The sequence below is a fragment of the Rattus norvegicus genome, chromosome 3 (genome assembly GCF_036323735.1).
Source record: "Rattus norvegicus strain BN/NHsdMcwi chromosome 3, GRCr8, whole genome shotgun sequence".
Taxonomy (NCBI): Eukaryota; Metazoa; Chordata; class Mammalia; order Rodentia; family Muridae; genus Rattus; species Rattus norvegicus.
In genome coordinates, this window is record NC_086021.1 from 133,070,675 (window position 1) to 133,088,434 (window position 17,760).

The 17,760-nt window shown below is 43.8% G+C and overlaps 1 protein-coding gene across 3 annotated transcripts in view; it reads right to left on the bottom strand.

Annotated features, from left to right (window-relative positions):
* Fbn1 (fibrillin 1) overlaps positions 1–17,760 on the bottom strand; it is a 196,585-nt gene that overhangs the window by 62,982 nt on the left and 115,843 nt on the right. For all 3 annotated transcript variants that reach the window (XM_006234935.3, XM_008762203.3, NM_031825.2), the window contains 13 exons: positions 17,449–17,571; positions 14,522–14,644; positions 13,323–13,475; positions 9,588–9,641; positions 8,055–8,180; positions 6,408–6,533; positions 5,761–5,880; positions 5,402–5,539; positions 4,958–5,008; positions 3,287–3,412; positions 1,172–1,399; positions 340–465; positions 98–226 (listed from right to left, as the gene is read on the bottom strand). In XM_006234935.3, coding sequence (XP_006234997.1) covers positions 98–226; positions 340–465; positions 1,172–1,399; positions 3,287–3,412; positions 4,958–5,008; positions 5,402–5,539; positions 5,761–5,880; positions 6,408–6,533; positions 8,055–8,180; positions 9,588–9,641; positions 13,323–13,475; positions 14,522–14,644; positions 17,449–17,571 — 1,623 coding nt within the window. The remainder of the gene's footprint in view (positions 1–97; positions 227–339; positions 466–1,171; positions 1,400–3,286; positions 3,413–4,957; positions 5,009–5,401; positions 5,540–5,760; positions 5,881–6,407; positions 6,534–8,054; positions 8,181–9,587; positions 9,642–13,322; positions 13,476–14,521; positions 14,645–17,448; positions 17,572–17,760) is intronic.

Sequence of the window (17,760 nt, forward strand, 5' to 3'; positions counted from 1 at the left end):
CGCTGGACAGAAGACTGGACTGCAGGAATTGCCTGGAACACGGCCTGTGAGGAATCCAGGCTTCTCGAAGTCCTTTGCTTCCCAAGCACAAACTTACCCATACAGTTCTTCATCATCATGAAGCCACTTTCATAGCCTTCGTCACACTTGCATTCGAAATCCCCCGGGGTGTTCACACACTGGCCTCGGCCACAGAGGTCAGGAGATATGCGGCACTCGTCAATGTCTGCATGAAAAACAGAAGGGGGCAACATGAGGGCAGGGACAACCTTACAAGGTGAAGTGACCCAGAAGAGGGAGAATGTGAAGTCTCCTCCCTTCCTGCCCCTGGAGACTGACCTGTGCAGTTCCTCTCTTCAGAGTCCAAAGCAAAGCCACTGTCACACCTGCACTTGAAGCTGCCAATGGTGTTCCTACACTTGCCGTGGGTACAGAGGCTGGGTATCATCTTGCACTCATTAATGTCTTCAGGAAAACAGAATGGGGAAGAAAAGCGTTATGGGTATTTGGTCAGGATGACTCAGGGGTCCACACTTTAAACCCAGAAGGTTGGAGAGTCTTTATTTCAGGTCTTATCACTATCCACCTCAGAAATGTTATGGATAAATCCAGGGCTAGGACTTCATAAACATCCCTAGTCTTTCTGACCTCTACATCTTAAGAGAACACTGAAGGAAGCGTGCTGGTCACTTCCTGGGAGATGGCGGGCAATTGATCATCATTGGCCAATGAATGCCTGAACTCCAAATGCTACTTAAAGCATATGGACAATGACAAATACAGTACCCACTACACCTAGCCAGCCACTCACCCAGCCACCTAGCCACCCAGCCACCGAGCTACCCATCCTCTCACCCACCTCTCCTCTCACTCACCCACTCACCCACTCACGCACTCACCCTCTCCCTGTCCCTCGACCCAGCCAGCATGGCAACAGAATAAGGCCCTTGTTCAGTGCTCTTTGAGGTTTTCTTGGATACATCTTTATATGACTTTGAGAATTTAAAGATGTCATTTGAGGTTTAAAAAGTTTACAAATAATCCATGTTACTTTTATTTCTCAGCATTATATGTCACTAATGTAATTTAAAGAGATTCTTGAATACAAAAGGGACACATGGACACACACACACACACCAGCAGCAGCAGCTGCAGGGAGCACCGTACATACCTTTGAAGAAAGGTTTCCCATTTGTTATGTCTTTCGTGGCAAACCCGGGTCCTCGGGGACAGAGTTCCTCATACTCCCGGCTGTTTCTCAATGGACACTCCTCACACTCTTCTGTTCCCCAGGCTGCCCCAACGGAGCAGCAGCAGGCATCCATTCGGTGGCGGCCAGCAATGGGCAGCGTGCACTCCTCGTCGTCGTACTTCAGGAAGCAGGTCTCCAGGCGGATATCTGTCAGAGAGGGCAGGAGGCTGAGGAGAGCCGCCCTTCCTTGTGCAAAGCTACCTACCTTTGTTAGGGAAAATACAACACATGCTAATTTGCTATACTCATGACTACATTTTCTTTTCTAGTTGAAAACCAAGATTATGTGGTAGGCATTCCAGCTAATGAAGATTTTACTCTCTTCTTCAGACATGTTTAAATGTCCTGTTTATGAAAGGCTCCCTTCCAGCTTTTGGTGTTTTCTGATAGTTGTATGTAGGCAGCTAATGACCGAGAAGTGCCACTTTGCCGAGTGTGGGCATCTTCTCCTTGTAAAGTCATGTTCCTCCCTAACGCATGTAGTCCATGATATCTTGGCGTCTCTTGCCTATGAACAAACTCGCTGTTGCTGGGATGGACCTACCGCTCAAACGTCACAGCCTTAGACTTACTGCGTTTCTGGAGAGGCGGACTACTAATCTGGAGAGAGGGCTTCCCTTCTTAAGACAAAAGAGGAGATGGCAAAAAACGCCACCCATTCTTCTAAAATGTGTGTGTGTGTGTGTGTGTGTGTGTGTGTGTGTGTGTGTGTGTGTGTGTATGTTCCTATTCCCAGTCCCAAATTTAAGCAACTGTGGAGGAGGCCAGCAGACCAGGGGACAGAAGACCTGGATTCTGGGACTATTCTTCAACTCACTGTCTCATAGCAAAATCATTATGCCTGATCCCAAATCTTCATGCCTGTCGAATGATGTTGTGCCCGTCTCCCAGGAAGCACTGGGATGCTCTGATGAGATTATGTACCCAAGAACTGCGAAGCATCACTCAAGTGTGTCTTCCTTCTCATTTGTCTCCACAAGTGGCTGCAACTATTTACTTAAGTGTTCAAGTTACCCAGTGCCTTTTTAAAAGAGCCCTCTACAGCATTTAGGCAGCCCTATGTCTGAGTTTCACAGACGAATGCAGGCAATGTAAAGCAAACTCCACCTTTCAATTAAGAATCTAGAATGCTTCATTAAATAAGGTCCCTCCTAAATAAATAAAGATTTGGGCTTGGATTTGCTGATTTCCTTAGTTACAAAGGACCTAGAGCTCTGAACCCTGCTTCAGTTCCATATTGTGTGAACACTTTAAAATTCTATGTCTGAAGGTTGGTTCACATTTGTAAATGATCAAAATTCCTCAACTGTATTGACAGTCTTTTAAGCACAGAACGTGGTCTTTCACCAGGGATATTCTTCAGTCTGATTCAGCATCAGATATGTACTACGCGTGACATTATTTACAGAGTCAAAGGCTAAGTAGGGAGACACTTGTGTCATAACACTAGGAGTCAGAGAGATACCACAGCTGAGAGTCATGGGGCATCTTTCTGAGGACTTCAAGTGTCTTCCATGTCACTGGGATGGATGACTGGATGACTGGATATGTCGTGTTCCCTGGACTCTAGCAGTTGGCATGACGATTCCCACATAACTGATAGAGGTGATGGAGATTTTATATCCCCTTTACCTAGCTGCCCCCAGGAGGATTTCTGTTCTTGATACCCATGGGGGTTTCCTGTAAGGAAGCATCTATCAGTTATAGCACAAGCCTAAAAGAAATGGGGTGTGGTCCCCCATTACACGCAAATGTTCTCCCCTCTGCCACTCAGCATGTATTCTACAGCCCAGAGCACGTGGGTGGCTGCACAGTGGCGGCTGTGCTGGCACTGCACTGAAGAATGAAAGACTAGCACGGAAGAAAGCCTTACCTCAGCAGAGTTAGAAAAAGAGTTTGTCAAGAAAACCACCATAGATTCCTAACCGATGAGCTGAACTTGTGTGTGTGTGTGTGTGTGTGTGTGTGTGTGTGTGCGCGAGTGTGTATGTGTGTGTGTATCCAAAAGTCCAACTGCATCTCATTCATCTTTACCAAGACAGATTCTTCCTGTAGCATCCAAAGTCATTCCACTGGGACACTCGCACTTGAAGGAACCCCTGGAGTTAACACACAGGCCATTCTTGCATACTCCCGGGAATACTTCACACTCATTGATATCTAAAGAGGAAAAAGAAAGCATTAAGTCAGTATATCTGTATAAGTTAATCCTGGTTTACCCCACTCATAGATTCACAATGATCTTTACAAAAGAGAGGACCTTTTCTGAACCTGCTAAGCTCAATACACTAGCTTGCCTCCAGACAGTTCGTGTTAACGTCTGTGTCTTCATAGCAAGCAGTGGGTCTGCTCACTAAAGCTAGGAGTCTCTACACTGGCCTCTGGGAGTTGTATTTGAGTTGTAGAGACAGGGGCCAAAGGTTTGGGGGACAGCACTGGTAAGTAAGGTTCTGGGGTTTATAGTTATCATTAGGAGACAAGATGACTGGAAATAGACACAAATTATCAAAGAAGGAAAAGCTTGAACTTGAGTGTATAAAAATCAAATCCTGTTGTGGCATATGTGGGCCAGTGAAGGAGTACTGAGCCCATGTGGTTGGTTGGGCGAGGGAGCGACAACATGCATGACCATCCATTTGTCATCCACCAGTGCTTCCCCAGCCTACTGATCCTTCCCAGTATGCCTCACAGAGCAGTGTGTTCTCTGCACTTAATTTGGAAAAACAGACATCATTGAATTAATCCAAAGAAAGGCAATCTAAATGCCAAAAGGGGAGAGCCTTGAGAGCCTTTGGTTAACACACACACACACACACACACACACACACACACACACACACACACACACACACGTCTATTTTAAAGAGGTTTCTCTCTAAGCCAAGAGTGTTGAGGAAAAGTCTCAATGCTTTCCTGAAAGCAAACTAAACAGAAATGAGGTCGAGACTACTTGTGAGGGGTTTGTCCCTCGGAGTTTTTCCTTGGCCATTTGTATACCAAAATGTGCTGTTAAGCTCAGATAAGTTATGAACGGCTGGTCTGAACCAGAAAAAACGCCAAGGGATTCAGTCATCATTTGGCAAGCAAGCCCTTGGGTGGGGGTTGTAGGATTTCTCTTTGTTTTAACAGGGGAAAAAAATCCTCCATTTTTTACCCCACATATGGGACTGTTGTTTTTTAAAACATTTCAGCTGCTGTGTCATGTCAGGCTATGTTAGTCACCATGACCCATATCCACTCAGGACTCCATGAGAGAGAATCACAGTGAACTGGAGAGGGTCCACATGGACCTTGAAAACAGAGGCAACTGAGTTCACCCCTCTAAATCACCCAGGAATGTGATACAAACAAGCGACCACAATAAAAAGAGGTGGGGCTAACCATGAATGCAAATTTTACAGTCTTTGAAAAAAAATAATGTTTTGCTTTTTGGCTCCTGATTTGCAGACAGCATTTTGAAAATGCAGCCACTCTCAGAGATGCACCATGGTTCTAAAGCATAGCCAGCCATGCTGTCCTTGGGCCAGAGTGATCCAACACTGGCAAGGGCCTGTGCATTTAACATCTGTTCTGATCTGCGGTTCTCAGTAATTTTTTTCTCTGCATCATATTCCTCGCTGTGAAGTCCCCTTACATCTTTATTGACGCCAAGCTAACACAAACTTTCTTCATACACACTTAAGGTTTATAAGTAATAAGAAATACCTTCACATTGCGTGCCTTTAATTCTCGAGTACCCTTTACCACATATGGGATCTGTGGGGAAACAAAACAATATTAATGACATCGCTCTAAGACATGATAAATAGGAGAAACTGGAGGGGGGGCCTGGGACAGGAGTGGATTTTGCTGCTGTGAATAAGCACAGGATTGCACAGATAAAAGAGCAGCAATGAGAGGTCTCCACTAGTAAAGCCCAGCTTGCAGGAACTGGTGTTCCAGGGGAAGCACTACAAGCTAATCACATGACCACATGGAAATAGAAAATGGCACCCTGACCAGAATCGCATAAAATAGATGTCCTCGATACTTTGCTGGTGTCCCATTCAGGAATATTTTTGTCAAGGTCATCTTTAAATTTTTCACGTGGACCTAAGTCAGTGGAGTGGCCAATGAGATGGCTTCAGAGCCATGCCCTGCTTCTCTTACCAACTTGACATATAGTGCACGGGCTCCCCCAGGCAGCGCCAAGGGAGGAGCAGCACTCGGACTTCAAGGTGGCTCCATTGATATTGATCTCACATCGCCCGTCAATGACAGTCTGCCAGCAAGTGCCCTTGATGGTTTCTGCAGAAAGAGGGGGCGACGTACATTTAACAGAATCTTATCAAAAAACCCAACATATACACTGGAGTTACAGCTAGAATAACATTATGAAAGGGGAGTAATAATTATTTTAACGTCTCTCCCATATCTGAACTTCTGTGGCAGTCAAAGCAACCATTGAACGTAAGAGAACTGGCTTATTGATAAACACTGAAAAAAATCATTCTCAGAGGGATAAATACCTATGCAGATGGTTTTTGTTGGATCCAGAGTACTTTCAGGAGAGCATTCGCAAATGAAAGACCCAGGGCTGTTCTTGCAGACTCCATTAATGCAAGGACTCGATTCACATTCATCAATGTCTGAAACAAAACCAGGTCCCCATGACTACTGAACGTTGGTCTTAAGCATAAAATGCATACCTCAACTTTGGCCTTAATTGCTACCACATATTCTTCATTAGATAGTAAAGCTGGCCTAAACAGGTTTGGCCAAACTAGAAGGAATGTCAAAATACTAATTGAGCATATTTCTTTAGTATAGAAACTGGCACATGAGTGAGTCTTCGTATTCAGAAAAATCTGGATAGAATTATGGATTCAAATTATACATGCACGACATTTTCTTCATCTATTAAGTGATGGCAAATGAAAATGCCAGCTAGAGACGAATAGAAATGAACGCTCTGAAACCACCACAGACAGGGGAGTAAAACGCCAAAAGCAAGTAAGTGCTGTCTGTGGCTAGAGTTTGTGCAGTGCCATTTAGAAGCAGAGAGTCCCCACAGAACTGGCTTGGTTATCTAAAGTGACTTCAAGTGACTCCTAAGGTGCTCTAATGGCTTTCCCAGAGAGGAACGTGCACAGGGGAAGAGCAAAAGCACAGGTACCTTCACAGGTCTTTAAGTCAGGTTTGTACACAAATCCCTTGGGGCAGGTACAGACAAAACTTCCAGGTGTGTTTCGACATTGTCCATTGTCACAAAGTAGACTGTTCAGCACACACTCATTAATATCTGGAAAGACAGCAAACAGGGACATTGGAAAGAGCTTGTCCCTTGCGGGCAATGCCATTTAGGTTAGGGCTTTAAATTCCTAAAGGTATAATCAAGTCCCCAAAGAGGCGAGACTCTTGTTCCATTGGCGTAACCCACATGGGAGCTTGTTATTCTTGTCCGGACTAAGTGTCTACAAAGCTTCAAGCTTCTGGATGCTATTTATTTCACTTCTTGGATTCTCTGAAAATTAGTTATCTTTACTTCTGTAATTGATTTGCAGTATTAGAATCAAAAGGACTGGTCTGACTGCTGTAAGGAACTAAATAAATAGAAAGCACCCTCAATATGATGGTGTACATCTGTAATCCCAGCACTGGGAGGAGAAGACCATGGGGAATTACTCCAACCACAGCAGTGAATAGACTTTAATAGACAATATATATATATGCTTACATGTTTATATATTTATATATAATACATGCATATATAGTGCTTAAAATATGAGAAATCAGACAAGAAGTAATGTTTCTACTGAGTAAGTGGAACACCAAAAATCTATCAAAATACTATAAGGATCACAACTATTTTCCAAGAGTCCCAAACACCAGGAGGCTTCAAATGGGTCAGAGAATATGAAGACAGGGCTTTCCTTCTCCTGGGTCTGAGCCCATGGAGATTCTGACGCCGTACGGGCAGCAGTAGAGTTTCGTACACATACAACAAGTTATTGATACTTGATAGACTGTGTGCCAGACTGGAAGAGTGAGCAGTTTTATATCTATCTGAATTATCCCTGGATAATCAATTACTTGCTTCAAAGTTAGATCAGCTCTTTGGACAGGGAGCTTCCCAACCAAAACTCATATCCCACCACAGTAAAAGTGGGAGGCCTAACCCCAATCCCTGAATGGGAATAAAAATACATAATCTGAGATTTTTTTCTAGTTTATCTTAAAGCTTATCAATTTGCATCACAGTCCATAAAGGTTTATTCGCTTATATTCAAAAATATATTTGTTCTCCAAGTAGAAAAACGCACTACTTTACATACATATCAGAATGTGTGCACCCCTTCCCCACGAGCGTAAGTATCTTGGTTTTAAAAGCCCAACTTCAGGCAACATATGGCTGTGTGTCACTCCAGACAGAAGATGTTCTCAGAAAATGCTGTTCCTAGGCTACTAAAGAATGTTGGAGGGAAAAACCAGTGCCCTAGGCTGACTGTTTTATTCCCAACCAAATGATTTACTTAGTTTCTGGATTCTTCCCTCATTAAAGGTTGTTATCGCATGGAAAAGGGTGCTTGTTAAAACCAACATAGAGTCGTTATTACTGAAAACAAGCTGTACTTTCTCTGATTAAATCTAATGAGTAGTTGGGAGAACTGTTTCGGTGGAATGGCGCTGTGGCCATGTGAGAAAGGCTCCAGACACTTGCACTTCCTACCCTTCACAAGGGTCTCTTTTACCAAGTGAATCGGGCATGTGATTCCTCACAAGCTGTCCAGAAATGTCACCGAAAGTAAGCTGAACTCCTTACCGACACAGTTTTTCCCAGTTATGTCTACTTCGTATCCCGAGTTGCATATACATTTGTAGGTCCCACGGAGATTTTCACAAATTCCATTTGGGCAAATGTCAGGATCTAATGCACATTCATTTATATCTACACCACCAAAAAGTTCAAAGTCAGTGACATTCTAAAACAGACATTAAGTGAAAACAACACAAAGCAGTACAGCATGCACGGTGACCTCGGGACGTCTCAGTGGGCTCACTTGGACGAGAATGTTTCTCTCTTTTTTCCCACTGTAGGATGAGTCACGTCTCCCCCCACCTGGAGCTGTGACTGTCAGGGTCACCCATCATCCCTGAATCAAGCTGAAGATGACAATGTGCTGGATGATCCGAGCACCAGGATGAAGGCAGAGGACACACAGGACCAAGTCCCTGACATGACACCACCTCTTCCTTCTTCCCTCTTCCCTCTACCTCCCATCCTGCCAGCAAGGAGATTACATCATGCCCTTGCTTCAAGTTTTTAAGTTCAACAATATCTTCAAATTAAAGTAGGAATCGTGTGTTTACTGACTCCAACTTTGGTGTTGAAGCAAGGCTCCCTCCCCGCTGTGAGGTGGTCTGTCATCAGGTCTCCTTACAGGAGAGCCTCTGCTTTGGCCCTGAGGAGGCCAGGCACACTTCTGTGCTCACACATACTGAGCAGACCTCTCCATTACCAGCGAGGGTGACAGAGTGGCAGGATGGCCTTTATCAGTCAGGGTTGCCATCTGCTTCATGCTTGTGGCCTTAACAGGGCTTTTTTGACCCCCACTGACTCCTCCTCATCACCCTTCTTAGCCCCCTTCATCACTATTCCCTCCTCATCCACACATCCACACATATGGTGGGTGAATGAGCCAGCGGGGTTTTCCCCCAGACCCCCCTAGTCAAATTGCTGAGTTTTGTGTGAGTGAGGAAGTCACTCCTTGTCACCATCTTTACACTCTTCTCAGTGGTCTCCTTTGATTCTATTCTTTTTAATGATACCCTAAATCTCTCCCATTCCTATAAATATTTTATTTTCTCCCAACTTAGCTAGCTGATATGATTCCTTGCTAGAAAATCTAAGTGGTGTCTTATTACCAAACCTTTGACAATTAAGAAATCTTTTAGACTGAATGGATAAAGTCTTGTCCAATCTAAAACCCTCAGCTGTATTTGATAATGGAAACCCATAAAAGGCTCAGGCTCCCACTTCTCTAGAATGAGTGACACTAGCCGTTGTATCTCATCTACAACTCTCCATAAATTGTCCCCAGGAAAGGCCAGTGAGAAAGCCCCACACCCACCACCACCAGGGCGCCACAGAAGCTCTGCCGTGGGGGCTTCTAGGCAACCCACATGCATCACCTGCGATGGTCAGCAAGGTGTCGGGCCAGACTGTGTCATGACGGGAACTAAATACCCACAGAAGGCTCAATACTGCCTTTCACATGCTTAACTAAATACCCACAGAAGGCTCAATACTGCCTTTCACATGCTTAAGTCAGGGAACTTCAAAGTGGTTCCTTACCAGAGCCTGCTGATGTCATTCCGGGTCCACTGCTGCAAAGTGCCTGATATTCCGCTGCAATAAATTATCAGACAATCAATGAGTGCCGTCTGTAGAAACAGGTCAATTCTGCCCTTGGCTCACACAATCATTTCCTCAAAAGCAAGGAGAACCAAGCTAAAGCGCTAACAGAAGAGGGAGGAACTCCTGGGGGAGTCCCCTTCAGACTGGGCTTTCATTTTAAGTGTTCTGCACCACTGAGGAAAGGGACTTTGAAGGATACAGGGAAGTCATAGCAATTTCTCGGGCAAAGCGTTTTTGGAAAAGGTGTTTTTTCCTACAACTCATTTTGTTCACCAGGGAACACTTTGCACGTACAGTGAGGCATGCCTGTTAAAATGCGGTTTCTTAGCTGTTAATAAAACTTTCCCTGCCATCCTGGGAATAGTCCTGTTTCTCAGTTCTAGCTGTTTTTCCAGTACAATCGGGTTCTCACATGTCCTCAGTCCTCCTCAGACTCTCTGGGCAGCAGAGCATCCAAGCTCATGTGCGAGTACAGTTGTGAATCATCCGGGTACTATGCTCACTTTCCACGGTGAGTCCAAGGAAAATCTTGATAAATGCTAAGATCATTCTTTCTTTCTTATAAACTGAGGTGTGCAGAATTGCTGCCCAAACTTGTGACAGGATCAGCTCTCTGGTACTTGGGAAGCGTCATAGACAACTCTAACAGCATTCAGAGGAACATAATGGTGAACCGGGAGCAAGGCAAACACCTGGAACCAGACTTTAGACAAGGCACAGAGAAGAGATAGACCTTGGCCGGCCCACGGTTTCTGGCAGCCAGAATCGGATTCACATACAGAGGCTGCACACGGTGAATGGGACATTAGGGGAACAAACACTTTCTCTACTTCTGATGATGGTAGACAATGAGTTTGGAAAACATAAAATTTTTTAAAAAAGGAATATTTTAGCTAAGTATGGTGGCATGCACCTCTAATCCCATCACTTGAGAAGTAGAGGCAGGAGGATCTCTGTAAGTTCAAAGACAGCCTGGTCAGTGAGTTCCAGGAAGACAAGGCTTAATCCTTCAAAGTGTGTGTTTTGTGATAAGCAGTAAAACGTTTCTGTTTTTTTAAAAAAGCATTTAAAAGGAGACCAAAGGGAGACAAGGAGGAACATGTCAGCCACTGTATATTTAAAAGCCAGAGACTGAAAGATGACAAAAACCAGAACAAAAATGTAATTTTAGTATCTTCCCACACCCTCAACTATTAGCAGGGTCATGGAGGTGCATAATAAAGCAAGAAGGCAAAACCATGATAATTCTGTGGACAGTGTTCTCACAGTTAATCCCAATTAGTGGATACTTGACCTACACAGCGGCACAGCCTGGTCACTGTGCTCACCACTGGCCCAGACACGACTGCTCTGTGTAACTAAGAGATCTGAATGCTAACATACGTATGACTAGAAGCAAATCCCTCCCCTCTGGGTACTCATTCCATACTGAAGCTCTCTGGGTTAATGAGAAAACATAAACACAGGCAGTTCACCCTCTTAACTTTTTCCTAAGCTTCCCTCAAGGTAGTGCCACAGACAGCAATATGGCAGGCAGCATAGAAACAACCCAGAGCTGCATTCCCAAGGCTGACTGCTTTCTGAGAGAGAAAAATGGTTGGAGGCTGAGGGGGTGAGAAGGCAAGCTGAACCACAGGAATTGGGTTAGGAGCCAGTGGCACAGCTTTTCACAGGCCCCTTGGCTTGCACAGCACATGGTGACCTTGGAAACTCACATGGTTGCAGTTTCTCCCCAGTTGACTAATGGATTCTAGGGATTGTTGGTACCCGTTAGGTCACCCTCTCCTGAGATGAGGGAGAGCCTAAGAGGATCTTCCATGGCTTGACATTCTTGTCAACTACCAATGTGATAAAAAAAAAAACTTTGTCCTGTGGACCTTTTCCATGCAAATATCCTCAGACAGAAAAGCACAAATACGATAGAAGTTATCGAACACTGGCTTCCAGTTACCTATCAATTAATTACCTTCCGCTAAGACTTACTGCTTCAAGAAACTGGGTTTCTTTAGTGACCTTTTCCTAAATCCATGTCATTCCCCTGAGTGCTCTTGGTGCAGAGGGGAAAGTGTCAAAGCAAAGAACCGTACACAGTGCGCTTCTGCTCACAATGTGTGCATTGTCATCTTTTATAGCTTTGCAGACACGCTTCTGTCTCGTAAACTCAAAGTCTATGAGAAAAGCACTTTGAAAAATTAGTGCAACCAAGGGCAGAATATACGACTGTAGCGTTTTATGCAGTCATTTGGTTTAAATGACCATTTGCATATTGCTGAAGTGTATTAAAGGTACATTTAATTGATTTTTGACGACATACAGATAATCTGAATTATTCCCAGCCAAAGCAACCCTCTTTCCAGTGGCATCCCTTATGTCCTTTAAAGCCTTCCCTTTATTCTAGCTTCTTATGATACTCATTTCAAGCACTGTAATTTCAAAGGTTATTTTTTATTTAAAAAGCACTGAAAAATCATACTTAGGTTAATTTTTATGAATTTCACTTAGGAAGGAAGGAGATGAAACAACTGAATCTTACCTGGAAACTCACTAACAGCTTGGTTTTTGTTTGTGTTTTATTTAGCCCTAGCTTTATTTTAGAACAGTAAAAGTCAACGGCCAAAGATCATATTCACATAGTAAAAATTGACCATCCTCATTTCAACAAGCTACATTTTTTCTTCCTAAATGTATGCCAGTTTTACCCCAACATCTTCTTCCTCTCTTCTTGGATCTCTTCTGTCTCCCAAAGGGTCTACCCCTGTTTCTGCTTCCATAACACAAACACTTCATTACTTTCTCTTTCCTCCCACCTCACCGCCCCTTCCTACTGTTGTATCTCTCTCTCTCTCCCTCTCTCTCTCTGTCTCTGTCTCTGTCTCTCTCTCACACACACACACAATTTGCATATGGGAGGCAGCATGAGATATTTCAATAAACTATTTTTTCCTTACAAGTCTAAATAATTCTATCTGCATAGGACCTTCCATTTCATCCAATGAAATTTATTTTGTAGGTTAGAACACTAAGAATTCCCTTGTCCATATAATTTCATTTTAATAATTATTTTTATCATTGTGAGTCTTTTTCAAATACTTAAATGAGCAAAGCTATGCAAAATAACTAATCTCTCCCAAACCTCTCTGCCCGTGAATTTGGAAGCAGAATTTTGGCTCACTGGCCTGGTTGTTTTTCACTATGCATACCACCTAAACTGTAGAAAAATACTTTTTCCCTAAGGTTGAATAAAACCATTTAAGAAGAGTGCACCAAAATCAACATGTGGGTTGTGAACAAAATTACAAATGGCCTTCTGGGGAGCTGTTGGGAATATTCGGGTCATCTGAAAGTTATTTACTTTTACACTGTGTAAAATTCTGCTTTTCTAATAGTCATCTCCTGCAAAAAAGCAAGCATCCTGAAACGGCATGTGTTCCCGGGAAGGTGACCAGGACTGAGGTGGGGTGGGCCCTACAGAGGCACATGGCAAATAATTGTGAGGACGGGGAGAGTAACTTGCATCAAGACACTGACTAGCCTCTGCCAAGACCCCAGAAGGGTATACAAGATATCCCTGGGAGCATAGCACAGCCTTTCCCGGTAACTTCCAGGAAAGTAGCGCCCATGGATGGTGGCAGAAAGATGGCAGGATGAGGCCACCTCCATGCTGCCACTTACCTGAATTCTGTGCAGGGCACGGCTGGCAGGGTTCCCCGAAGGCATACTCGGTGCTGGCACAACAGCATTCCGATTTGGTAACAGCACCAAACAACGGCTTCACACACTGGCCTCTCCTGTAGCCTCCGTAGCATGTGCTCCGCATGTGTGTGTCTAAAGGGGAGGAAGTACCCGTCATTCTACTGCCGTTTCAGATGAAAGCCCCACACCAACGCTGCCCTTATTTCTCCGTTGCCCTGTTCTAAGTCACAGAGAATGCCTGTGTTTTCAGTACTTGACAATGAGAAAGAAACAAAATGAATACAAAACTCCAAAAGCTCATTAGTGTCCAAGCAGTGGGGACAGATGGCCAACACCGGCCAGTTTCCTCTGGTGATATGATGTAACTGAGCAAACGGTGAGGCCCTTACGTGTTGCGATTATTTTTCACTCATTTTTGTCTTCCTCAGGCATGCACAGACCAGGAACTTTATAAACACTGCATGAAGGCTGGATCTCACATGGTGATAAATAAGACCTTTATTAGAAATGGGGCTTACTCAAAAAATAAACAGGCAGTTATTGAATGTCTAAATTGGGTTTATTTTCCAAAAGGGAGAAAGTTTAATCTGTAAAAGGTTCATTATATAAACCTGCAGAGGTTGGTCAACTAAGCTGTGTTATCTTTATCTCTAGAGAAGGAATTTCCAGCTTCACTCAATCCTTTCCTAAATCAAAGGGCTTACTGAGTATTTTTTTAAAAAATGATTTGGATAAAAGTCTTGTTATTTAATGAATCTCCAAGCCGTATAAAACTGTCATTGCATGCTTACGAATTATCCATATTTCTGTGGCACTATGTACTTCCTTTGGACATTTAACTCTCTAGTAAAATGTTCACCATAAAATGGTATGCATATTACAAACCAACTCTAAAGACTTTTATCCACAAAAGAATGTGGGAGGAAATCAAAGGCAGATATATATGCAGAAAAGAGAGAAGGAAAGTGGGGATTCCCCTGCCTTTCCTTTACTTAACCTTACTTTTCTCTTCCTAACATTAGTGTCCAATTTATTCAAGAAGAGAACTGGATTTGTTAAAACATTGTTCAGCAGAAATCTTTGTATCTCACTTGCTAGGGTAGGATACATTCGTAATTGATAAACATTGCTGACTCCTGGAGTACTTATCATACATCAGGATGTGGCTTGTTTCTTACCAACACACACACGTCCATCTAGGCCCACAGCCAATCCGGGAAAGCATTCGCATCTGTAGGAGCCATCAGTGTTCACGCATCGTCCGTTCATGCAGATTCCAGGAGTCTCACACTCATTGATATCTGCAACGGGAAGAAGCATTTCCTTAACACGGGTGAACACTGGAACACGGGCACTATGGAAAATGATACTCAATGACCACAGCGGCATGTTAATGAGATGCCTGTTCTTCCAGAGATGGGAGAGAAACCAGCCGAGCTTGGTACTTTCCTATTAAAAGTCATCCCAGTGGAATCCTCCCAAGATGCCTGCTATAAAATACAAGGAGGCAGGCAGAATCGGTGTAGGGGAGAAAAGGACTACTCGAAGGCAAAGGACTCTGGGTAACATATCCCACTGTAGCCGTGCCTGAATCTAGCTTGATATAAACTGCATCTTGGGCTGTGCAAGGAAGCTTCTCTTTTCTGCAGCCAACACCCATGTTGGCATTCCTGCTAGTACCAGTCTTTCCTGAGACCTATGGGACTAATTGTTAATTGCTAATTGCAAGAGGCAGACATCAAATGCTAGAAGGAGCACTACAGAGACAGAACAGAGAGAAATACAGAATGACTTTGATGGCAGCCCTTGGTCAGTACAACACTCAAAGGCACTGGAAGTTGGTAAAATCCTTTTTTAGCATTGCTGAGTATTTTAGTGTCACATGCATACCCTTAATACTGTAGAAGATGTCACTGGGTTCATGCTAGCAATACTAGAGAATGCCCCCATTAATAGTAGAAAAGGTACCCAAACTGAGTTTTGAAAAACAAGGATGCTAAGTACCAAGCCACTTTCCAACAGTCCTTTTACAATATACAATAGAGTACGCAATTATTTCCTTTCTCCTGACCTTAAAAAGGCAAATTGAGAGTGAAGCACCTCTGTGTTTTACTTAGCTTGTGTTATTTGGCACAAGATACATCCTGGTGGTCCAAGACTTCATGTTCAGACTGTATTAAAAACAGCAGTTATATTTAAGAATGTGAACTCAGATTGGTTCATTTGTTTCAGGCATCTTTTTGGTCAAGCAGAAACCTAGCGTGTGACAGTGAAGGCTATCCTGAAAAGCAGCCCAAAGGCTCTTCATGAAGTCCCTCAGTTGGCAGAGGCTCTGGTGACGAGGCTCTCAGCCGTCATGTGTCTGTGGCTTCAGGATGACAGACGAAGAGGAGAATCTCATCCCACAGCAAGAGAAAAGGCAGCAAAGGGAGGCTGCCTTCTTTTTCCCTCTTAAGCGTGTTTATCTGAGCTTTCTACACTAGGGGAGAAAGACTAGGGCAATAATACAGGGACCTCCCTGTTCTTCTTCCCCCCTCTCTTCCTCCTTCCCTCTCTCCAGAATGCTGAGTCCAGGTGAGCCAGTGTAATTATCAGTTTTTCCACACAATTCAACAACACTATTTATGTGAAAGACACAATTTCCATGATCACCTACGGTTTCAGAGCCTACATTCATCTTTGAGGTCATAACACCCTCTGAAACAGCATAATTTAATGCCTCCGTCACCACACTTCAGCATTTCAAACAGCCCAGTAATCGGCCACACCCTTCCCTTTCTTCCCTACATGAACAGTACTTAATTTGCACTCCCTGACATTTTATCTTACTGCAGAATGTCGCAAACCTCTCTTCTCCATCTCAGCTCCTCCTGGCACAGAGTTCAATGTGTACAGAAACCATTTTCCTACTTCGAAATTTGAAAAAAAAAAAAGTCAACTGCTTGTTTTCTACTGAAGACAGATTTTCACAATCTTACAAGCCATGAGTGTGAAGGTCACAGGGGATGCAGGTAAACAGCCCAGGGCTGGAAGCTCTTTAAAGGTTGGAGAAAGTGCACACCTTGCCAAGAATTGAAGACATACAAGGCTTTCTTCCACAGTACCTTAACCAGAGCTGAAAACTAGGGACATCAGAAGAGGTGCCCTGTGACTTTATCCTGCCTTTCCAGAGTCCAGTGCCACATTTCTGCAGCAGGAGCTGTGAACAGAGGCTCTTGACCACTTAGTAGACACTCTGGACTGACACTACATAGAAGCATTTGAAAAGAATGACTCCTCTTCGTATCTTGCACCTACATGCAACAGTTACCCACCCTGACTCCATACAGAAGGACACAGAAACAAATTTGTTAGAATCCCTACAGCACAAATGGAACTTCCAAGTTTTGCTTACAATACTTGAGGCAATGAGATTATTTCAAAAGTTGTCAGGCAGGGGTTGGGGATTTAGCTCAGTGGTAGAGCGCTTGCCTAGCAAGCGCAAGGCCCTGGGTTCGGTCCCCAGCTCCGAGGGAAAAAAAAAAAAGAAAAGAAAAGAAAAAAAAAGTTGTCAGGCTACTCTTACTCCTGATTTATTTTTCTGCTCTGTCCTTTTTCTTCTTCCTCCTCCTTCTCTTCCTTGGCTTATGTAACTTGGTAAAACCTAAATTCATTGTTGTGTCTTATGATAGATGAATCAGTAAGGAATACAGCACCACAAAAAAAAAAAAAAGGCAGCATTTTCCCCCAAGGGAAGATGGGATGAGTTGGCCAAAGGAAATGATCAAGAAGCATCACCACCCAACTGTCCTTATTCCCAGCTGGAAGGAAAAGGCAGAACTCAGCTTTATCAGGATAATTGTCAGATCCATTGGGACAGATTAATGCTTCAGCTCCTTAAATTGCCACACCTCAACCCATTCCGGGCTCCTCTGAGAAGAACCCAAATGCTTTCTCTGAAATAAGACTAGCCTTGTTTCCTTAACTGTGGCTGTTTGGACAGCTGAAGGTAAGAAGGAATACCAGTCAGGTTTCCAAAGCAGAGCCTGGGGAGAATCTTCCCCGGAAGCTGTAAGGAGAAGGAAACTCGGGCAAAGAGCACACTCTGGGGGTTTATAGCACCCACCTTTGCAGTAGCGGCCATCTGACGCCAGTTGGAACCCAGGTTTGCAAATACACTTGAAACTCCCATCTTCGTTGATGCACATCCCATTCAGGCACATGTTCCTGATGCTGCACTCATCCATGTCTAGAAACAGAGACAGGCGTTGTCTTGATAAGAGGAAGGCCGGAAGAGGAAGGAGGATATAACTAACTTTTCACACTTCTCTTCTTAGCGTTTGGAAATGTAGCCTAAGGCTAATTTTCATCCATATGATAAATACAGAAAGAAGAGAAGGCATGTGAAACAGGCGTTGCAATTCAGGTTGACTCTTTT